Genomic DNA, 24897 nt, shown 5'->3' with positions numbered 1-24897 from the left:
ACTCCTTTTCTTTTTGCGAATACAGACTAACACGGCTGCTACTCTGAAACCAGGATAGTTTAGGTTATTTGGTAGAGCTATATGGGATTCCAGGCAGCAGTAACAAGGAGTGCTGCATGTCAGGTTTTAAGGAGCATTGTCAGAGCAGTATGTGAGAAGCTTATGCAGTGCCTGCTTGCTTTATATTCATGTCTAACTATTACTTTTCATTTTAAGGATCAAATCCTCAGCTGGTGTGAATCAGTGGCGCTTCATTGACGGGAGCGGAGACACAGTGATTTACACCAGCTGGGAAGCCGGCTCAAACTTTTTTATGAGAACAAAAAGTGCAACAAAATGAAATTACCACTTTTTTGTTTTTAGTTTAAAATGTGGCTTTGTCTATTTGTTTCCAAAGTAGCCATGTATGCTCAAAACAAAAATCTGAATGCCAATATAGCTTTATATCTTTGTAATCAAAAGATTATCTATATTTTTTTATTTCCCCCCTTTTTTTTAAAGGAAACAAAAAAGCGCAGTTGCCATGTAAAAGGTCAAGGCTGATACCTACCTGTAAGCTCTTGTTGATACTGTTGTTGTAGAATCTATGTGATGTCATGACCTTGTTTACCAGCTTTGGCTATTTAAGATGGCAGCCCCTTTCAGCTCTGCAGAATTGCTAAGGCTGGAATGTCTGGAATCCCTCTAATGCAGTAGGCCTCCCGTTCTAAATTTACTCTCCTTATGGTTATATGGTACCTCCTCTGTGGCTGCAGCCGGGAGGCCCCCTTTTTATGACTCTTTTTTTCCCCTTTGGCTGGTAACCCTTTGTGTGCATTGCCTGTTTAAAAAACAGTCAGCTTTGGTTAGCACAGTGTACTCTTTTGTTGTTGCTGCTGCTGCATAGGATCAAATTCTGTCATGAAATCCTGTAATTTAAATTTGTTTTATAAAGCTGTCCTTGGAACTTAAAGATCTCAGTCTCCTGAGCTGCCGAAAGGGGCCTCAAGCCCAAGGCATCCACAGGAAAACATTGCTTTAAAAGGAAAGCAGCAAAGTTAGACTCTTCTGAAACTGGCGATTAGATTTTTAAAATCTTGATTGATTCCTCTTACTTTAGCCAGCAGTAATTATTTGCTGTGAATAAAATGCATAATAATAATTATTATTATTAATAATAATACTTAGGACTATGCAGCTCTTTTACAGTTGTGCATTTGAAAGTACTTTATAAAGTAAGGTAAGTGTGATTTCCCCCAACATTACACCCCTGGGAAGATTGAGGCTCACAGAGGTTAAAGTGAAAACCCAGACTAACCCGATGGCTTCTCCTCTACCTGCATTTGGCAACTAGACTTCCAAACTTTTAAGATGGGATTTTCAGAAGTGCCTAAGTGAATTAGGGGCACAAGTCCCGTTGACTTTCAGAGGAACATGTACTGATTCCCGCTGGTGCTTTTGAAAATTGCAACCTAAAGCGAAGAGGGAGTTGAACAGACTAACTGAACAAATTATTTATTTGAGGGGAAAAAAAGGGACTCATCTAGAGGGCTGTAATGATAAGATGTTGACCAGCATTAGTACTTAATGCTTCCATTTTTGGCTTGTGTCATTATTTGATTACGTAACTCTCCAGATGATCACTTTTAACTTACAATACAGACCTACTAGGTACTGGAAAAGGTAGTGTAACTTAAAGATACTAGGTGTTTTCTCTGTGAGGAAGAAGGCAAAATCATGTTTGTTTATTAAGTAGCAGGATATAGCATTGTGAGTGCTGTGTTTATCAGCTGCATATTTTGGAAGGCCCAATATCTTGCTTTATGTGTCGTCAGCACACATCCGGTAAAATTAAATCCTTATGTACAGATTTTTTTTAAAAGTAATTGAAAACAATCATACAGGACATTCCTGTATTTAAAAATAACTTACCAGAGCATTTAATAATAATCCTTCATTTTGTTTTTAACATACTACATGTCCTGTTTTCCTTATATGGATTGTTATTGCAAAGTACATATGTGGGAGCCCACTACAGCAAGCCTTCTTTCTGCAAATTGCTGGTTAGGATTTTTATAATGTGAATTGACTTCACAATGTTGGAGAGCATCTTCCTTTGTTTCTTAGATACAAACGTGACAAAATACATTTACACATCAGCCTTTAGAGATTTACTGTTCAGCATTCTAACTACATAGCACTGCTATCAAACTTCAGGATGTAAGCTGATCGCTTGCAAAGGCCAGGAGTGAGTTTTTAACCACCCTTGTATAGCAATGAACATCAATGAATTATGGGTTTTTGTTTCTTACATTATTTTTTAAGAAATTGGGTATTGACCACTGCCAGAGTCAGGATACTGGACTTGATGAACTAATAGTTTGATCTGAGACATCAGATCCTATGTTCTTATTTTTATAGGGAAAACATTATTTTTCTGTCTATCATACTTATATAGTCCCCATTAGGGTAGTATTTGATTGCCTAACACAGGACTGGCTCTAGGCACCAGCAAAGCAAGCACATGATTGGGGCGGCACAATTCCAGGGGTGGCGTTCCTGCCTTTTATTTTTTTGCTTGGGCGGCATTCCAGCCACCCCCCCTTTTTTTTTTTTTGCTTGGGCAGTTGCGCTCTCGGAGTTTGGGGCTGCAAAAAACCTAGAGGTGGCCCTGGCCTAACAATTGGTAATATATTTATCCTCATGTTTGAAGAGGAGGACCTGAAGCCACACAATGCACAGTCAACCTGTGGAACTTCTTGCCAGGGAATGATGTGAAGGCCAGGACTACAACAGGGTTCAAAAAAGAACTAGATAAATTCATGGAGGATAGGTCCATCAATGGCTGTTAGCCAAGATGGGCAGGGATGGTGTCCCTTGCCTCTGTTTGCCAGAAGCTGGGAGTGGGCAGCAGGGGATAGATCACGTTGCCTGTTCTGTTCATTTCCTTTGTGGCACCTGGCATTAGCCACTGTTGGAAGACAGGATACTGGGCAAGATGGATGTTTGGTTTGACCTAGTATAGTCGTTCTTATGCTTGTCTACACCAGGATTTTTTTGCGGACTGTGTTTTTGCACGTACGCTTTTGTGGATTGATTAATTTATCCAAAATAATTAAAGCCAGGTGGGTGGACACAATCTGCTTCCCTCTGAATCAGTGCATCTACACAGGGTTGTTTTTTGTTTTTTTTTAAAGAACTCTTCTAAAGCTCCTTTTCTTTGTTGCGGCATTGAAACTTATCTTGGGAGTGATCCCTCCCATCATTTGCTTTGCTATATGTTGTGTAGCTTGGCACTCTGGCGGCTGCTCTTCAGGAGGTACTGGACCAGCATATCTCTCCAGATCTCAAGGGAATCCATGAGTCCATGCGGATGCATGAGGCACGGCTGCTGTAATGCTGAGAAGGGTACAAGACGCCAGGCATGTACAATTGCAAATGGGTCACTTCTAGCTACACGTAGTATTTAAACAGGAAGTTGACATCTGATCAACATGACTCCAGAGTAGTAGCAGGCACACAAAGACACAAGTAGATCCAGGTGTGAAGCAATGTAGTGTGGGATAGCAGTGGGAGGACTGCCAGTGGCAGAAGTTATGCTGAAAGACAGATGTATCCACACACACCTTTTTCTGCACTAACTCATCCTGAAGTGAACTAACCTACTTTCAAAGTGGGTGAGCCAATTTACAACAAATGACCAGTTAGTTTGACATATGAATTGGTTGCCAGGAATTTTACTAAAAAACCACAGGTGAATGTTTGCTCCAGGGTGGTAGACAAGACCTCAGTGCCTTGTCCAAGGTCACTCAGGAAGTCTTTGCCAGAGCAGGGAGTTGAACCCAGGTTGCCCAAATCTCAGGCCAGTGTTCTAACTACTAGACCATCCTTCCACATATTCCTTAGTGTATGCTTTCTTACTAACTATGTAATTGTTATTTCGCTTTATCCTCCTAAATGGGAACTGCCATATGGGAGCATATCATTGTCAAAAAGAAGGGGGATTCAAGGCTAAGACCCACTTCCCCTAAACGTAGCTTTGTGGTGGAACTGTTTTTTATATTCATTTTGGGTTTGCAGCAGTTGCAGATGGAGTTAGTCAATGGTGAGCCCCTTAACCTGGGAATATTGCCCTCTCGTGGCGGGAGACTTCATAAAACTACTGATCCATCTCGCAGGATATTCAGTCTCCAAGAATTGCCCAATGGATCTAGTTAATTATACTATATTATAAAGGGGAGCAATTGTTTCCTGATCCCCTGCAGGCAGTGGGTTAACACCTTGATGTGTGGAATTTTATATCCTTGTAATAACTGGCATGTAAGATGGTGTGAAAATTAATATTCTTATTCATATATATCGATTGTATACTACTAACCTATATTTTTAAGTAATATCTTGCAGCAGTGAGGCCCATGAGTTAAAATATATTGCATAAAAAGATAGTAATTATTATGGGAATGCCTCTGAGAGTAAATATTTTACTTTTTCTCTGGATTATATTCATCATTATGAATATGACCAATAGAAATGACTCTACAGAAAGAGTGGTGCTGTAATTGTACACAGCAGACCACAGACTGACTTGTAAAAGGCCTTCCAAAAATGGCAAAAGCACCAAGGAGGTATTTCCCCCTGTTTTATTTTTAGATAAGCATTAACAATCAGGGGCTGCATTTTTAAGAAAATCACTTTGATCTGTGCTCTCCCACTCTAAGTTGAGCAGGAGGCTGAATTCTCTGCAGACATTTAACAAAGTCCCTGTTGAGCTGAAAGGCAGCAAATGTGGGCTGATACTGCCATGGTTCTGTACTGCAAAAATGAGCTTAAATAACATCAGAAGATAGATGCAATTTTATTCTCTTATCATTTTAGGCCGTGATTCTACAAAAGGCTATTTGGGTGCATAAGGGTCCATCCACGCAGATCCTTTTGCAGGTTCAGGGTTTTACAATGTATGTAGCTACTTTCATTACAAAAGAAATGACCTTGTGTATTATTTTATCCATAGGACACCTTTATCCAGTAGATATTTTAGCAAGTAATCCTGAGGTTATCCAAGAAGCAGCTGAGGCCTACTATGAAAAACTTTTGCAGCAAGCTTCATCATCTCCTGAGTTTTTTTCCATTCCTGGTGAAGAGAAGGTAATATAATTACATTCCCAAGTAGAAAGTGTATTTAGATATTGATGAAAGGCAATTTCAAGTGCAGTGGCCAGAATCTGTTTGAATATATCTAGGTTAGTGTGGCAAGGATAAAAATCACTTAAAGTTTCAGATTCAATCAATCAGACTGTAAATATTTTACCCTCATAGACTAGAGATAAACGCAAATCAAAAGACTAGATCTGAAAACCACCAAAATTTGAAGTCCAAATCTGAATTTTGTGTCTGGACCTTACCTCCATATTGGGATTGAATTTGGAGGATGTCTAGGACTGGATCCAAAATCTTCAGCTCTTGGCCCATCTTGTGCTGTTCAGGCTAGTTTAAATGATGCAGTGAATTTCCTTACTGTTGTAGAGATTTGTTCTTTCTATTAAAAAGAACAGGGGTACTTGTGGCACCTTAGAGACTAACAAATTTATTTGAGCATAAGCTTTCGTGAGCTACAGCTCACTTCATTGGATGCATGCAGTGTAAAATACAGTGGGGAGATTTTATATACACAGAGAACATGAAACAATGGGTGTTACCATACACACTGTAACAAGAGTGATCAGGTAAGGTGAGCTATTACCAGCAGGAGGGGTGCGGGAGGAGGGGCGGGGAACCTTTTGTAGTGATAATCAAGGTGGGGCATTTCCAGCAGTTGACAAGAACGTCTGAGGAACAGTGTGTGTGTGGGGGGGGGGAAAGGGGGGAAATAAACATGGGGAAATAGTTTTACTTTGTGTAATGATCCATCCACTCCCAGTCTTTATTCAAGCCTAAGTTAATTGTATCCAATTTGCAAATTAATTCCAATTCAGCAGTCTCTCGTTGGAGTCTGTGTTTGAAGTTTTTTTGTTGAAGAATTGCCACTTTTAGGTCTGTAATCAAGTGACCAGAGAGATTGAAGTGTTCTCCGACTGGTTTTTGAATGTTATAATTCTTGACGTCTGATTTGTGTCCATTTATTCTTTTACTTAGAGACTGTCCAGTTTGACCAATGTACATGGCAGAGGGGCATTGCTGGCACATGATGGCATATGTCACATTGGTAGATGTGCAGGTGAATGAGCCTCTGATAGTGTGGCTGATGTGATTAGGCCCTATGATGGTGTCCCCTGAATAGATATGAGGACACAGTTGGCAAGGGGCTTTGTTGCAAAGATAGGTTCCTGGGTTAGTGGTTTTGTTGTGTGGTGTGTGGTTGCTGGTGAGTATTTGCTTCAGGTTGGGGGGCTGTCTGTAAGCAAGGACTGGCCTGTCTCCAAGATCTGTGAGAGTGATGGGTCGTCCTTCAGGATAGGTTGTAGATCTTTGATGATGCGTTGGAGAGGGTTTAGTGGGGGGCTGAAGGTGATGGTTAGTGGCGTTTTGTTATTTTCTTTGTAGTAGGTAACTTCTGGGTACTCTTCTGGCTCTGTCAATCTGTTTCTTCCCTTCAGCAGGTGGGTATTGTAGTTGTAAGAATGCTTGATAGAGATCTTGTAGGTGTTTGTCTGTGTCTGAAGGGTTGGAGCAAATGCGGTTGTATTGTAGAGCTTGGCTGTAGACAATGGATTGTGTGGTGTGGTCTGGATGAAAGCTGGAGGCATGTAGGTAAGCATAGCGCTCAGTAGGTTTCTGGTATAGGGTGGTGTTTATGTGACCATCGCTTATTAGCACCATAGTGTGCACGAAGTAGATCTCTTGTGTGGACTGGTCCAGGCTGAGGTTGATGGTGGGATGGAAATTGTTGAAATCATGGTGGAATTCCTCAAGGGCTTTTTTTCAATGGGTCCAGATGATGAAGATTTCATCAATGTAGCACAAGTAGAGTATGGGCATTAGGGGCCGAGAGCTGAGGAAGCGTTGTTCTAAGTCAGCCATAAAAATGTTGACATACTGTGGGGCCATGCGGGTACCCATAGCAGTGCCGCTGACTCTTTCTATTGTGAGTCAGCAATAAACACAATGAAATTTTCTAATATGTGCTCTTTCACACCAGCTCTGATCTGAAATGGTTGACAGACTGAATAAAAACTCTTCAGTGATAGAGCTGCAGGGACCAATCCTGCATTGGCCGAGAGATGGGCAGGATATGACTAGATAGGTCTTTTTCATTTCTAACTTCAGTCATTGTATGAAACCTTTCAGTACGTGGGCCCTTTTCTATGCAATGAAAGTTTCTGTTGGACCAGCTGTGTTTATGTCATTACACAGTGCTGAAGCAATGCCACTCAGTTGAAATAACAGTTTGTGTGGAATATGGTGGCTTCTAAACAGTTTTGGAAAATATTTTATAGTCATTTCTAGAAAAAGTCAGTTCATGTGGGTGGAGTAACTTTCATATTGTCTGAGAAGTAGGGGTGACACGTCTTATAGTATTCTTTTAACGCCCTCTAGTGGACCAAGATCATAACCGTCTGTAAGGTTAAATACAAAAGGGCTGTTACACTGTCCTTAGCTCAACCTGTCATGCAGGGATGCCATGTTACCAGCCCATCTGGTGTTCAGTTTGGGAGCGGGGGGCTTAGAACACTAAGCAATGCTGCATCTCCACAATAGCTAGAGCTAAAGAATGGAGTTTTGGCTTCAAGTCTGAAGTATCTTGATTTTATGGCTTGTAGTGAGACCTTAAATATAACTTCAGACTTAATTTTGTATTTAATTTTGTTCTTGTCTAATCTGCACATGCAGAACAATACAATTACCAAAGGGCATAAGTAACAAGAATTTTCTAAAAAGAAAAGGAGTACTTGTGGCACCTTAGAGACTAACCAATTTATTTGAGCATGAGCTTTCGTGAGCTACAGCTCACTTCATCAGATGTATACCGTGGAAACTGCAGCAGACCCAGGAACTTATCCTTGCAACAAAGCCCGTTGCCAATTGTGCCCACATATCTATTCAGGGGACACCATCACAGGGCCTAATAACATCAGCCACACTATCAGAGGCTCGTTCACCTGCACATCCACCAATGTGATTTATGCCATCATGTGCCAGCAATGCCCCTCTGCCATGTACATTGGTCAAACTGGACAGTCTCTACGTAAAAGAATAAATGGACACAAATCAGATGTCAAGAATTATAACATTCATAAACCAGTCGGAGAACACTTCAATCTCTCTGGTCACGCAATCACAGACATGAAGGTCGCTATCTTACAACAAAAAAACTTCAAATCCAGACTCCAGCGAGAAACTGCTGAATTGGAATTCATTTGCAAATTGGATACTATTAATTTAGGCTTAAATAGAGACTGGGAGTGGCTAAGTCATTATGCAAGGTAGCTTATTTCCTCTTGTTTTTTCCTACCCCCCCTCCCCCCAGATGTTCTGGTTTAACTTGGATTTAAACTTGGAGAGTGGTCAGTTTGGACGAGCTATTACCAGCAGGAGAGTGAGTCTGTGTGTGTATGGGGGTGGTTTTTGGAGGGGGGTGAGGGAGTGAGAGAACCTGGATTTGTGCAGGAAATGGCCTAACTTCATTATCATGCACATTGTGTAAAGAGTTGTCACTTTGGATGGGCTATCACCAGCAGGAGAGTGAATTTGTGTGGGGGGGTGGAGGGTGAGAAAACCTGGATTTGTGCTGGAAATGGCCTAACCTGACGATTACTTTAGATAAGCTATTACCAGCAGGACAGTGGGGTGGGAGGAGGTATTGTTTCATATTCTCTGTGTATATATAAAGTCTGCTGCAGTTTCCACGGTATACATCTGATGAAGTGAGCTGTAGCTCACGAAAGCTCATGCTCAAATAAATTGGTTAGTCTCTAAGGTGCCACAAGTACTCCTTTTCTTTTTGCGAATACAGACTAACACGGCTGTTACTCTGAAACCTGTCAAGAATTTTCTAGCTGTTTCCTATAAACTGTAATAAATGCTTCAATGAATGCTGATATTTTATAAATCAAAAATAAATCAAAAGATAAGAATTTATCTCCCTCCAAGAAGACCGCAGATATCCGAGCTAACAACCTCTATTACCCCTACTCTGGGAAAACGTACACCTAAGAATTTAGGGATGAAGATTGCTGTGATGGACTAGTCCCTATTTAGTCTGACTGGTCCCTGAGCCTTTTGCTTCTGTAGATCTAGGTTAAAACCTGTCTCAGGTGATGGGGCCAATGGGCCATCTAGTTCTTTAATGCATATTAGATTGTTGTCATCCCATTTACTCAGACCACTGTACAGCGTGTCATGGTTGGCAGTCTTTGCTCAAGAGGATTATTGCAGGTCAGGGTGGAAGTGCATTGGCAGAGTTCTGTGCAGGGAAAGCTGGTCCAGCTATGCCAGATTCGTGCTTGTGCTGCTTGTCTCTCACTTTCATGAGTGCTAAATTAACTCACAAATCAAAACAGTAGGATTTGTCATAAAAACAGCACCTGACTTTTACTTGAGGAGGTTCTCACAGGTGCCACTGTGATGTCAGTGATGATGTATTTGCAGCATGCAAAGAAAGAGATCTAATCAAGAGAAGATACTAAGATTTCTCAGGAAGGTCATATGCTGTATGCAGCGTTACATTTCCTCAGTAGCTCAGTGGAGGAACAAATATACTTGACCCTAGTGTTCTGACATTTATGAAATGGTGAACGCTGTTTCCAGGTGCAAGTTGTTACTTTGAATAGTCCACCTTGCTTACATTTAGTGCTTCTGTATGTGCTTCTGATAATTGAAATGCTTTTTTGCCAGCTCTACAGCTTAAAACAGCTAAATGCCTATTTTTAGGTTAAACTTGAAGATTCCTGTATGTGTTTCCTTCCTGTGTACCGAGAAGACCCAAAATATAAAATTTTGGTGTTAACACATCCACAGGATAAAGAAAGAGGTGAGATTCGTGTCAATATATTTTGAAAATGGAATTATTATACTTTTTGTCTGTCTTAAACAATGCCCGGTGGATGTAAACAGATTTCTAGAACAACAGTACTTTAACTCCATGCCATGTTTTGAACATGAAGTAGATTTAGCTAATATGTAAAGCAAATGTTTTAAAAGGCCATCTGTGCAGGCAGTCTAGTAGCTAGAGCGGGAGATTGGCAGTCAGGTCTCTGGGTTCTGTTCCCAGTTCAGCTGCTGATTAGAAGACTAGCCTTGGGTAAATCTCTCTTCCTCTCTCTCTGCATTGGTACAGTGGGGATAATCATACATTTCTATCTCACAGGGATGTTGTGAAACTTAATTAATTAATGTTTGGCTTGAGCTTTGATATGCTTGAAAGATAGGACATATAAAAGTGCAAAAAAATCTGATATGTTATGATAGATTGTAGCTTACTAACATTCCTGTATTTTGTATTTTTCCTTTGTGGTAGCCACCTCCTCAGTCCTAGGTTTAATTGGCCCGTTTTTCTGGACCGCCTTGTGAGAGGTAAATCCAGATGTGCAGTCAGGAACTGAATTAAACTCATTTTATTGGCAGATCTCCAGCAGTCTGCTTTATGCTCTGTGCCAGTCTATGCACTACTTACTACAAGTAATGCTGGAGTTTTTCTTATTACAGCCATATGGTGACCTTAAATGGACATCCTTGCAGTTACTATTCGTAGAAATGTGTGCTTACTGGCATTTCTATTCCACAGGTCGTTGGCTGGGTTATCACCAGGTCCTAGAGATTTGGGTTATGATTGCATCTTAGTTTTTTTGTCCACCCATCAAGGATCACTGCTCTACACAGTGTGTGTGTGTCCCTGGTTTCTTTCTGTTTAACTCCATCAGTCAATAGACTGTGTGGCCAGAACCCTGTCTGGGATTTACAACACTGAAAATAAATTGCAAGCTGTGATGCCATAGTCTTCAGCAGGGATTGAATCCAAGTCATTTAGCACCAAAAGCACAGGCTTCTACTGCTTGAACTAAAAGAGCTCTTTGAGCTGCTGGAAAACAGGAGGTTATATAGTCTTGGGAGAAGCTACTAGAAAGAAACTCCAGGCCAATGTATTAAATACTGCCCCCAGTGGATAAGCTTCTCCCAACTGTCTAAGATCCACAAGAGTTCAAGTCCTATCTGGGGAGGCAAACTTTTATTTAACCCTTCTTTAATATATATAAGGGTATAAGGGTCTAATATAATATGTATCAGGAAGTCAGAAAATGTTAAACTAAGGTGTCTTTTGCTCACTCCAAACTCTGTTTGGAACTCACACCACTCTACGATCTGTGCTTTGGACTCTATCTCTTAGTCCCTCTTCTCCCACAATACAGCAATAGCTAAAAACACCACTGCAATTCAAAGTGCCTTTTATTTCTTAAGGTATAAGCTATACATTTTCAATAGAAGAGATTTGCAGCCAATATTATTGTTATAAGAAATATTACAAAGAAAGACAAGCTGGAGTTCTGGGTCCAGTCCGTAATGTGTCAGATAACTGTCCTATGCGATGTTAAAACGTGAACTTTATACTGTGCTCTGTTATCAGACACTGGTTCAGTTGGCTGACTCAGACCCCATCGCAGCTAAACAATTGGAACCTGGAAGTCTTTTCACATGAACAAAAAATAGATTAAACTCACCTGCGGCTGGTTTTACACTGTACTTCAGAACAGCCTCCCATTCCATGTGCTCTCCCATGCTGGACTGATAATTCACTAACTGGCTGTAATTCAGTCAGAAGAAGGAGAGAAACTTCCTGGCACACAGACACAGCCAAAGAACTTTATGGTTCCTTTAAAGCTACAGATCATTTCCTGACAGTGGTTTACACATCAGTATTAACATTTGCATTAATGGAATATCAGCACTGATACCATTTACGGGGGGGGCGGGAACCCTCTACCTACTGCAGGCCAAATTCTGAGTGTAATTGCAGTTGTGCATCTCTATCAACTTGACTTCAAATGGGAGTAACTGAGAACAGTGATGAGGCAGATTGATTTGTTCAGGAAGGGGGATGCATAGGTATAATAATGCATAACGATATCTAAAAAGGGATCATGAAGAATCATTGACTATATACAGGTGGAAGAAATAGAGTGCATACAGCATGAATATGTAGTGACATAGTCCAGTAGTAATAGAAACACTATGAATTAATGAGATCTGTGTACACAAAGAAACAAGGTCTATCACCACGTCAGACCCATGAGTTCTGGAGACTAAACTTCCTAATAGTTATTTACAATAAATGCTTAAACTTAGCAGAATAGGGACTTCTCTGTGTAGTAAGCAGCAGGAGGACTTTAAATCTCATGTGTCAGAGTTGATTCTATAAGTTTCTTGCAGACCTTGGGTCTGATCCTGTAGTTCCACTGGAATCAACAAGACTGCTCATTTAAGTAAGGGCTACATAATCTGGTTTTTAATAGTACCCTTTAAATATGAATTTAATAGGACTTTACTTGACGTTCTCTCTCTGTGGTTTACATACTGAAAACACATGGCAAACCTCGATATATTTTAAAAATGTTTCCTATTTATACCAAACTTTATTTTTTTCTTTATAAAGGATGCACTATAATACATATCCATAAGCTCTGTGAAGTCACCCTGTAGATCCTTTCTTGTATACAGAAGCATTTTAACTGTTATTTTCCAAATGCTTTTCCAGGTTGCGGATTATTTTTGTCGGCTTTTGATTTCTCCCGGTATAAAACCTGCCGTAACCCCACATGTTTAAAACCCCATGTTTTAACTGCCATAACCCCACATGTCCATTTTTTGTAAATTGGTGTTTTAATAAATGCAAAGTTTAGTGCTTATTTCATTATTGTGTTTTATATTCATATGATCATTTGAGTGGTTTGATTTGAATGAGCCATGACCGTTTTGTAACATTCAGCCTAAATAGTTAGCCTTTCAGTGTACTTCATAGTCAGCTTTGCTAAATGCCATACATTTGACATCACTCTGAAGTTTCCCTTAGTCTTTAATATTATTACAGTATGGTAATGATATGTGACAGGGTGCAGGGATTTAGATTCCAATCTCTATGTCTAAACAAGATCTGAAGTGGATGGTATGCGGTGGAGAGAAATATTTGGGTTGCTGTTCCACAGAACGTCACTCTCGGTCTTTATTTGGGTTGGAGATGTTTGTTTGTTTATGATGGGCTGTGTGTTACCATGAACATTTTTCTGAGAATGTAAATTGTGTTGCAAGGGCTACTAGAGCATCGTATGGGTGATTTAATATCTTTACAACCCTAAATTAACAAACACACTATTGTGTATATTTCTAAATATTCAATGTGCTGTCCCTGCTGGAAATATTTTTCAGTGAGCATGATTTCTAGTAACTGTAGATGCCACAGAACATTTATCATAGGATAGTCACAACATATCACTGGGGAAAAAATTAATTGTAGTGGGAAAACATAATCTGGTTGCAGGGAATCTATTCCTGGCATTTATCTGGTCCCCATTACTAGTATCTCAGTGCCTCACTATCTTTAATATATTAACCATGAGAGCACCCCTGTGAGGTAGAGAAGTACTGTTAGACTTAGCTTACTGAGAATGGAGGCAGAGAGAAACTAAAAGACTTGCCACAGGTCACACAGGAAGTGTGCGGAACAGAACCCTGCTCTCCCAAATCCCAGCCGAGCATCCTAAGCCACTGAGTCATCTTTCTTGTTCAAAGTGGCAGTATGACAAAAATGAATGGCAGGTATCTTGAAGTCCTGTGCACACCATAAAACACCAAAATATTTCCAGGAATAAATAGAATAATAATGGCAAGAGCTGTGGAATGTCTAGCTCAGATATTGTAATAAACAGTGCAAAGATGCCTCTTTTAAAAAAAAACAGTAGTGTTGGCTTCAAATTAGATTGGAGTCCCTGCTTCCCTGGGGTCTCAGAAATGTATGTTTGAGTTCTGATTCAGGGGAGGAGTGGGGGAAAAGAAACCCCATGCTGGATGTAGCTTGAATTTTCTTGCTTTTCTCTGTATTTGGGTGCTGATTGGGCATCTGATTCAAAGAGATAAAATGGAAGACTTGTAGAAGAATGTAGCAACATTTGGCCAGAGTACAGTAGGAGGTGAAAATTAAATGCAGGCCTGTGTGTGGGGAAAAATTCTTCTTCTCCTTGCTAATCAATAGAAGAGGTTGCACAATCACGGTCACTGCTTTTTTAGACCTTGTTCAGGTCAACGTTGTTAAGCAGAATCATGCCCAATATCTGCAACAGCAACAAAAGAAAAAAATGCCGGTGGATCTGATATTTCACATACTCTCCACTTTCCATGAACCATAGATCCGGTAGTGGAGTGTCTGATCATCCCTTTTGTCCTCTACTCATCAAATGTCAGTTTTGGGAAGAGCTATAAAACAGGGAAAGGATGAGATCAAGGAGAACTTGATCTTCTGAAACTTACCTGTATTCAAAATGGTTTCCACAAAATTGTTTTCAAGATGAGGTTGAGAGTGTGTGGAAACATCCATAGGTTAAACTGTGAACTGGATGTTTACTTTAAAAATGAAAAGGAGTACTAGTGGCACCTTAGAGACTAACCAATTTATTTGAGCATAAGCTTTCGTGAGCTACAGCTCACTTCATCGGATGCATGAATGAAGTGAGCTGTAGCTCACGAAAGCTTATGCTCAAATAAATTGGTTAGTCTCTAAGGTGCCACTAGTATGCCTTTTCTTTTTGCGAATACAGACTAACACGGCTGCTACTCTGAAACCTACTTTAAAAATGATAATTTTAGAAGAAAGTACATACATTCGCATAGAATTGGGGAAGTGTTTTTCTTTAAGGAAGGCATCTGTGTATACAAACTAGCCCAAGTAATATGATGTGACAGTTGCTATGTCAACTAGTGTATTCCACCCCGCAGCCCCTTAAATTATTGAATAGCACAGTAAATGTTCCATAAAAGTCAAGTAGTTCCTCGCAATGTGTTTATGCACCTCCCTATTTTCATCAAAGTTTTTTCACGCTTTTCTGATCATCACACTGTGTGTTTAGTGTGAGGGGTGAGGGTGGGGGTATAGGTTTCTTGCCAAATCCCTTTTGGGGTTAACCTCATGCAGCTGCCGATGAAGTCAATGTTTGGCCCATTATATCCCTTTGTCTGACTCTGCTTTCTTTGGTAGTTGCATGTTTCATGGATATGTAATGGAGCAGTGCTGCTTGCACTGGAAAGTGGGGTGAAGGGATTGAGGGAACAGATTGAATCCATCATAGAAAGTGTATGAAACCTCTATGCCAGTAAGTGCAATTAATATTTAATTAATTGGAGCTGGTGTTATAAACAGGCATCTGCAGTTGCTCCTTTCTTGTTAAACTCAAGGCATAAAGTGTAACACGTTTTGGCATGTACCTTAATAATTTATTCAAAATATAGGTTAACTAAGCAATAACCCTGGACTGAAAGCCCACTGGGAGCTAGTAAAGCTTGAAGCAAAAAAGAGAAACTAACCTATGCACATTAGAAACATTTGTATAACCTGGGGCTAAAACAGGTAAATGATAACACTCACATTAAAGCCTTTTCACTGTAAATTTGTCCTTGATTGGGTGGATGGTTCTTCACTCCCTGGTGCTTGTCCCTGGTAGGATGATTTGGGACATGATTAAAGCTACGTTTTAGTCACAGGTATTTTCAGGTCACGGGCAGTAAACAAAAATTCACGGCCCATGACCTGTCCATGACTTGTAGTAAAAATACCCGTGACTAAAATTTGGGGGAGGGGGCTTCCCCAGGGCCCTGGAGGTGCTGTGGGAGGGCGGGTCTGGGGGGGTGGAAACCAGTGCAGCTTAGGGCCCAGGACCCCCGCTGGTGCTGGCAGGGCAGGGTTGGCAGGGCCTGCAGATTCCCTACCTGGCTCCGTGCGTCCCTCCTCTCCCCCAGCAGCAACAGCAGCAGACAACTCAGTTTGGATGTGGGGAGGGGGCGGGGAGTTGGGGCAAGGGACGGGGTGAGGCAGGCTCTGGGCAGCACTTACCTGGGGGGCTTCCCGGAACTGGCGACATCTCCCCTTGCTCAGTTCCATCCTAGGCAGAGGTGTGACCAGGCAGCTCTGCACGCTGCCTCTGCCTGCAGGCACCGCCTCTGCAGCTCCCTTTGGCCGCGGTTCCTGGACTATGGGAGCTGCGGGGGCTAGCAGCTGAGTGAGGGAGATGTTGCTGCTTCTGGGGGGTCCCCCAGGTAAGTACCACCCAGAGCCTGCATCACCCCATCTGGTGCCCCAATTCTCTGCCCCCTCCCACACCCAAACTTTGCTGCTGAGGGTGGAAGGAGGGCACAGGAGCCCGAGATTGCCCCAGCAGTTGTCAGTGCAACTGGTGCACTGCCCTGAGCCAGGCGTGCCGGCCGCTGCAGAAGTCATGGAGGTCATGGAAAGTCACAGAATCCGTGATTTCCGTGACAAACTTGCAGCCTTACTGATGATCCAGTGGTTAGGGCGCTAGCCTAGATTTGAAACCTAGATTCAGTTTCCTGCTGAAAAATCAGGCCACTTTTATATAGGTATCTAACTTCAGGCAACCAGCTTTCCAAATGTTTATCTTCCTTTTACTCTCACCGGTGAATTTGCCGGACAGTGGTCTTTGCAGCAAGTATTTTGAGTTAATGTGTCCCCGTTTCTTCTTTTAGTTTTGGCAATTTACCTTAACCAGTCCTGGTGGCCCATTGAAGATATAGTGAAGACTGCTGATTCCTCTAGAGAAGGACTTATACAGGTACAGACAAATGCCTTTGTTGTGAAGCATTCCAACTGTGATAACCGTACAGTGCTCTGTGTGTTTGGATTTGTCTTTCATCATATTATATATCTTTTGTGCTTTATATTGTATACTCTTTGTGGGTCTGGTCTCCCTACTGTCCAGTGCCACCCCAACTTCCTGAATAAATATTAATTTTCCATGTCCTATTCATGGGTCTTCTGTTGGTTATTCTCTCTCTCTCTCTCTCTCTCTCTCTCTCCATTTTTTTCAAGGTTGCCCCCTTTAGCAGATAAAAAAGCAATCCGATAAACTGAATTATTACATTAACAATAACCCTACACATTAGTGCTGCTTGATTGACCATCTGTTGTGAAGATCAGTCTTCTTACCCTATGGCACAGTGTCTTATCTAGCCATTTACAAAGCTTTCTGCCTTATGTTTTTTAGATTGTATTTATTTTATTGAGCTGTTCTCATTTAATGGTGGATTTTTTATTTTATTTCTTCTTCAACTAAACACCTTTGGTCTGATGCAACAATCCTGTTTTGGGAGAATAGATGGAGAGATGGTACTGACTTTTAGTTTAATCTATTCACAGCTGCTGAGAAGTCAGTTGCTTAGTGTATATAGAATTTGCATTGCCATGTGGCAAACAAGTTTGTCTTTCTTTATTCCCGTTTCCCACCCACCCCTCTGTCTCCCAGTTGGGTGCTTCCTTACTCCTTTCTTGTGCCATTCTTTCCCTGATTCTGTGACATTTTTAATCATGCAGGGTTTAATTCATCCCTCCCTATAGGCAGCCTGATTTAATAGCTTTTGCATAGGGAACTAAGGGGGGAGGTTTGGGGAGTAAACCCATCCCCCAACCTGCAGGTAGGCTTTTGGACAGTACTACTGGCTCTACACAGGTGTTTCTCAAGCTTCTTCTTTAGCAATGGAGGATGAAAAAAGTATTTTGGCTCCTCGATCCCTTTTAACATGTTTTGGGTAATTTTGTCTCAGGTATATGTTGTTTACTGTGACATGCAATATTGACACATTTCGGTCAATAGGGACGGGGCAGCATAGGTATTCTCCTTTTAGTACACTTTCGAGTGTGGATAGTCCAGGACACCCCAGTTCTATCTCCAGCTAAGCCACTGGTTCACTCAGACCATGGGCAAATCACTTCACCTCCCTGTGCCTCAGTTTTCTCATCTGTGAAAGTGTACTCTGCAGGGGCATTGGCAAGCTTTTTAAATGGAGGGTGATATCTCAGGGCAATTATTATTACTTCTTCTTGAACCATGTTTAGTCTTGAGAAAAGAAGACTGAAGGGGGGAACCTAATAACAGATACCTTAAGGGCTGTTGTGAAGAGGGTAGTGATCAGTTATTCTCCGTGGCCACTGAAGTGGGAACAAGAAGTAATGGACTTAATCTGAAGCAAGGGAGTGTTAGGTTAGCTATTAGGAAAATCTCTACTATAAGGGTAGTTAAGCTATGGAATAAGTTTCCAAGGGAGGTTGTGGAATCCCCATCATTGAAGGTTTTTAAGAACTGGTTGGACTGGTTTACTTGGTCCTGCCTCAGCGGGGGGCTGGACTTGATGACTTCTTGATGTCCCTTCAAGCCCTACCATTCTATGATTTGAACTGGTTTATGAGGCATTTTTGCCCCAAGTGAGAGGGACACATACACCACCCTATTAAAAAATAAAACTTTCTTTGGAAGGCAAAATCCCTGAAGTCTCCTCATTTTTCTTTTCTCTGTTTATTTTTTCTCAAAGGTCCAAACATTTGGAGAAAGGATTGTCCTCTTTGTACTCAACTACATTATTTTTGGAATGTTAGAAAGGAGTTCAGCTAATGATACATTCTTTGTATCTCATTCCGCCCAGGAGTCTGCCAAAATATTCTGGAGGAAAGGAGATGCTGTTGCCTTTTACACAGTCAAAATGAAAGGTAAGGTAATGTCAGAGAAACATTCCCATCAGTTCCATATTGCCAAAAATGTAGTTTTCCCCCGCCCCTTAACATAAATAATCCTATGCTCCCATTTAAATTTTTAGATAGAAGTCACCTGCATACGATTGTAGAGAATGAATCGGAGAAACTAACCCTCATAGAATTTGGAAGCCATTCATATTACTTCCATTAAAACACAATGGCTCCAAATTCTATTCTAGGTTACACTGTGTGATCTGGACTGTTTGGAAAGCTGCACCTATTCAAATTCCAGCAGTGTCCAATTCATCCTCCTTCCAGGCTTTCCTGCTTTGGCAGACCACACCCAAACCCTGTCTGGTGAGAGCCTCCGGTTTCTAGCTTTGGCTGCCAAACCCCTTTGTATCAGGGTCATCTCTGCAGCAGCAGCCTTTCGTAGTTCCTGTAATCTCCCGAGCTTCCCCTTTCACTAAAGCCACCAACTGCCTTTTATGGGGAATTACTGGATCCAATCCAGGTGTGCCTATTTAATAATCAGGGTTGGCTAACCCCAGGCCCTCCAAGTCCTTAAGGGGCTTCGCCCTGCTACAGTGCTGAGATAGGCTGTTGCATGTCAGAGCCTCCCAGAGGAGATGGAGACCCGAAGTAGGGAGGTCAGAATATGGTAGCCAGTTCTGGTGTTCATATTCTAAAAAGGAAGTTGAAAACAGAATCAGAGAAATGTAAGGCTGGAAGGGACTTCAAGAAGTCATCAAGTCCAGCCCCATGCTCTGAGGCAGGACCAAGTAAACCTAGACTATGCCTGACAGGTGTTTGTCTAACCTGTTCTTAACCTGCAATGATGGGGATTCCACAACCTCCCTTGGAAGTCTATTTCAGAGTTTAACTACCCTGATAGTTAGAATATTTCCCCTGATATTTAACCTAAATCTCCCTTACTCCCTTGTGGTGGATGAGGAAAAGAACCACAAAAATGATTCAAGGTGAGCAAAAAATGCCATACAGTGAGAAACTTAAAATCTCCATCTGTTTAGTTTAACAAAAAGAAGATCAAGATGGGACTTGATCACAGGGTAGAAGTACCTTCACAAGGAGAAAATACCTGGGTACTAATGGTTAAAGGGCTCTTTAATCTAGGAGAGAGAGAGATAACAAAAACCAGTGGCTGGAAGTTAAAGCTAAACAAATTAATATTAGGCACAGATTTTAAAGCACTGGAACAAAGTACCAAGGGAAGTGGTGGATTCTATATCTCTGAATGTCTTCAGATCAAGACTGGGTGCCTCTCTGGAGGATAGTCTTCAGTCAAACACAAGTTATTAGGCTCAGTTACTGGGTGAAATTCAATTGTCTCTGGTAGACAGGATGTCAGACTAGATCAGACAGTCCTTTGTGGGCTGAAAAAAATCTGTGAATTGATAAGTCTGGTATAAGTCCAGAGCCACTGCATTGATCTCAAGATAGCTACACTGTGGATATTTGTACCATGGTAAGCCACAACAGTGACTAAATTGGTGCCAGAAAAGAACAGTGTGGAGAATATCTCACTGGAATGACTCCACATTTACAGTAGAATGTGTCTCTGGGTCAGTTACTGGCCCCAAGTTAAAGTGCACCAACACTAAAATTCATAAAGACTATTTCAGGAGATTTTTGGGTTTTGGTGCTCAAATGAAGTTGCAAAATAGGTACAGAGAAATTGGTGATGGAACCTCTTTCTGGACGTGAATTGGATTGCTTCAAGGCCATCAATCAGCACGGTCCCAAAAGCAGGAGGTGGCGGAATCAGGCTTGCTGTGGATTCCAGACAATAGATTAAAGTTGCCGACCCCTGGTAGCCCTTCTAAGGGATGAAGCACTAGGAGAAGTTCTGCCCTCTGCAGTGGTGAACTCCTCCCCACACTCTGAGGTGTAGTTGGCTCTTCTGTATGCTATCAGTGGTGAATCACATCTCAGGCAATGATTAAGGAATCCTGGATATGTCTATAAATACACTGTGTTGAGCTGTTTTATAATTTGCAAACACTTCATTTACAACTGTACGTTTCCCTTTTAAGTCCATAAATATTTTGGAGCAAAGCTTTTGGAGGGAGACAGTTGGTTTGTAATGATTCATGCTTCAGTAAAATAAGTTTTCACAGTAGTCTGCTGTGGGTGGAATATCAGACAACCTGAATCTGTTTCTGGGTAACTGGGAGTCACATTTTGGTTCACATTAAATACAAATGCTTAAAGTCCAGACTTGTCAGCATCTGGATCTTGTTGCCAGTATTTTCCTCTTTGGGCAGCAGCATTTGTTTGTTTTTGGTCCGTGTCATAATTACTACAGTCGTTTTCCAAGGTCTTTTGGGGAAGCTTGAAACTGTGATTGTTCACTTCCCTCTTTGCTTATCATGTAAAGCTCACTTGCTGTGTGCATTGTGAAATCTCTGAGGTTCTGTAATTGTGTCATACTAAACATGCTCCTATTGATCTGATACTCTGTCTCTTATGATAAACCACCTACAAAGGGATTCTGGATTTATTAGACCCAAACAAGCCCAGCTAGTTCTTCACACTTCTTTGGAAGTGGTATTCCTCAAAACATTTGAATTCCTTTTTAATACTATTTACATGGTGCTAGTTTCTTCTGTTGCTGCCCTGAGTATTGTACGTTATATATCAAGTATTCTCTGTGTAGGAAATTCCATATTGCCAGATCTTCTTCCATAGCTCCTGGCCCCATGAAGAATTGGCAATTTGTTTCATGGCCCTGCCAGATGATCCCAACTGCATTTCCTCTCTCTACAACAACTTGGCCCTTATCCACTGCTCTTTGCCCTCCACTAAGTAATTTAGACTCTCCTGCTCATTCTGTTCTCATCTCTCTGTGTGTCTCATCTGTGAACCTTACATTAGCTAGACTATGACAAGATTAGAAACCATGGTTCAGCGGAGCTAAATAAGGCAGAACTACATTTGTAGGGAATGGACAGTTAAAAGCACGTGTCTGGTGGCTGGATATATGGATGGGAGGAGTCTCTTCCTGTCTTTGCTGCAGACTTACAGCATATCTTTGACCAAGTCAGATTTTCACATGGAAGTCACTGACTCAAGTTTAGCTCAGGCTGGCGATATCTGAAAGTTGTTCCCATCCACCAACTCCTAGGTGGCCTGAGTTTGGTGATAGTCCTGTTCTTAATAGATATACATGCACATCATAGCTTGCACTTATTGGGATCTCTTTTGATAGTCTCAGGAGAAAGGGAAGGGGGACTGAATACCTATGTTGCTCCTAGAGACAGTTCCTTCAGGTCAGGTTTGAGACATATTGGCAAGGCAATGTGAGGAAATGTCTACTGATACTGACCATGCTGCACCTGTTGAATGGATAAACACAAGACTTCATTTTCCAAGATCTTTAACCTATCATCTTTTATGAGCCTTAGACTTATTATATTCACAACTGCACAGCTCACCAACCTAACCTCTACGGTATGTGCCTATTTCTGTTTAGTGGGAGGCACGTGGCATTTATCACTGGGTACTCTGGCGATTGACGGGACATGACATAAGGCACTAACATGTTGATGAGACACTTTGTTGCATGCCAGTGTAACCCACACACCTTCTTGGTGTGGTGTTGTGTCCCATCTAGTGGCACTGAGACCACTTAGAGAGAGTTAAATGAGTCTGCTGTACAGCCTTAGTTAACAGGGAGTTGGCTTTTAGCTCTTGCGGTAGAGGTTCATGCACTAAGCTCCAGAGGTCCACGGTTCAATCCTGCCTGCTGACGACCAGGGTCTGTCAGCGTTACACTAGGACAAACGCCTTCAATTTGATATATGTCAGTGACTTCCAAACTCTGCTCTCCATACTGGCAGTTAAGGAGTTCAAACCCTACTTAAAAAAAATAGAAAAGAACATTGTTTCCTGTCCTCTAAATTCTGAAACTGCCTTGCTTTAGTCTGCACACCCTATTTTGCAGATGGCAACCATAACAGTTAGAATATTTTGCAGGAGACGAAACAAAGATCTTCCCATGGAGCCACTTTGGTGCGGAGAACCAAAGCGGCTTGTTTCTTTGTCATTTTTCTTTCAGGATTTTCATGGTATGCTCTACATTTGTTAAAAACCTGTTTTTTTATGGATCAATGACTATAATACTTGACGCATATAATTCCATGAAATGTTTTCAGTTTGCTTAGATTTGGTAATATTTGAAGCTGGATCTTACTGCCTTCACTTGAGTGCAAAATAATTGGGAGAGTGTTAAAGATTCATGAGGAGGCAGTATGTCCTAGTGGACAGAACACTAGACCAGGAATCAGGAGACCTGGGTTCTGTTCCTGGCTCTGCCGCTGGCATGCTCTGTGACTTTGGGCAAGTCACGTCACTGCTCTGTGCCTCGGTTTCCCCATATGTAAAATGGGAATAATGTTACTGACTTCATTTGTAAAGTGTTTTCATGTCTACTAATGAAAGAGCTATATAATATTTTATTATTATATAATGCAAAGAACAGTTGATGCAGAAAGCCACAATATGCTATTAAACAAAAGTGTCTTAATCTTTCGGTTAACTACAAGTAGAGAAGTTCCTTTAGCTTTTGTTGTTTAATATTTGTATTGTGGTAATCTCTCCGAGGGACAATATCAGAGTTGAAGGGCCTGAAACTGATCCCACAATACTCGAAGAAGCTGTAGATTTTGTGATGAAAAGTTCGTCAGCTCCCCAGAACGAACATTGCCAGAGTCTAATGCCTCTGGTGTGCTGCCAGCCCACAATAAGGCGAGGGTGTGCTCAGGTTCTTGGCTCACATAGGTGCATCATACTTTTCTTAGTCTTAAGTATCTTTCTCTTCCTCTGGGACCTCCATGTTATGAGACTTGAGGAGGGCAGCTTTAGCAATTCAGCCATCAAACCAATCGTAAAAAAACATATACTGGGGCTGAGAGAGAGAGAGAGCTGTGAGACACGGAGTTGAACCAGCAGTATTTCCTGCTGGCTCCCCACAGAACTCCAGCAAGAACTCTGTGAATCACATTTTGGGAACCACTGACGATTGATAAAATTGGAGATGTAGGTACTGTCTCAGCCCTTGTTTTCTCATTAGCTAAATTGACCTAATGGCAACTTAATGGGCTGTTATGAGGACTGATTAGTAAATATTTGTAAAAATGATAAAAGCGCTTAGTAGTAATTTTACTGAGGTGCTTCAAAAGGGATGATAGGCTTTATTTAATATAAATCAGACACCAGAAGTGTTTGCCCACATGGTGGGATGAAGTCCATTTCAGCCTTTTTCCCATGAACCTCTGTAGACTTGGTCTTTTAGATATTTCCCCCTTGAATTAGATCCCATAGGGATACTATGTATGTGTTTTCCATTGATCACATACATTTTCTGTCCATAAAATGAGATCAGAACAAAAAGTTAACCTGCCTAACACCTAGCAAAAAGTTTGGTTTTGGATAATTGTTCCCCTTCCCCACTCTTTTCTAGCAATAATATTTTTAATGTGCATATTTGAACCAGTTTGAAGGTTCTAGCTTTAATAAAATAAAATAAAAAATAAAATGAACACATACTAGCCAAGACATGTGTTCATTTAATTTTATTGAAGCCAGAATCTTTGCTTCCCTTTTCACATCACACAACGGGTTGACATTGGGTTCTGTTCAGCAGAAATAGTCCCCACCCTTTACATAAGCATTGATCCTGCAGAAGGCCTGTGTGAACTTGTGTGTGCAAAGCCAACTTGTTCAGCAGGGATGCAGTCAGTATGCACAACCTTGTTTTCTTTGGGCCCCTTAGATGTGGGGACAGGGTTGGGTTTTTCCTGGTTTGTGGATGTTTGGGAATGCTAATGGCTGTCTGCTTTCCTGCCCTGGTAATTGCTGTTTACCATTGTGCTGGCTCATAAGTTGGTCATTTGGCACTCATGACCTAACCAAACAGATCAAAGGCTTTGAAAGGGCAGACTGCATAAATACTTCCATCTCTCCTGCCAATGCCCTAATTTCCTTTGTCTCTTCCCTCACCCCAAAACTCAGTCTTTTTATATGGCTGAGCAATGAAAAAAAGGTCCAAGCCAACAGTGCACAGGAACCTCAACTCAAGCCCACCAATAGCTTATTAGGACCCTGCTCCACTATTAGAAAGGACCCTGGAGGCAAAATTCACTTCACCCCAAAGTCTATGGGTGGTGGCTTCTTCTCATGTGTTTGCTCAGGGGTAAAAGGAGAGAGTGTCTTCATGATTA

General features: G+C 41.4%; 1 protein-coding gene across 3 annotated transcripts in view; it reads left to right on the top strand.

The window, feature by feature from the left end:
• The window catches only part of LOC144271005 (protein FAM169B-like), a 52505-nt gene that overhangs the window by 13006 nt on the left and 14602 nt on the right, over positions 1-24897 (top strand). The window contains exons 2-6 of one of the 3 annotated variants that reach the window (XM_077828036.1): positions 3269-3401; positions 4991-5124; positions 9847-9946; positions 16657-16742; positions 18496-18670. In XM_077828036.1, coding sequence (XP_077684162.1) covers positions 9868-9946; positions 16657-16742; positions 18496-18670 — 340 coding nt within the window. In that variant the 5' untranslated portion in view covers positions 3269-3401; positions 4991-5124; positions 9847-9867. The remainder of the gene's footprint in view (positions 1-3268; positions 3402-4990; positions 5125-9846; positions 9947-16656; positions 16743-18495; positions 18671-24897) is intronic. The other 2 variants (XM_077828035.1, XM_077828037.1) reach the window with 2 other exon arrangements.

The sequence above is a fragment of the Eretmochelys imbricata genome, chromosome 10 (genome assembly GCF_965152235.1).
Source record: "Eretmochelys imbricata isolate rEreImb1 chromosome 10, rEreImb1.hap1, whole genome shotgun sequence".
NCBI lineage: Eukaryota > Metazoa > Chordata > Testudines > Cheloniidae > Eretmochelys > Eretmochelys imbricata.
The sequence above is the reverse complement of the archived record's forward strand: the minus strand, read 5'-3'. Positions and strand labels throughout refer to the sequence as shown.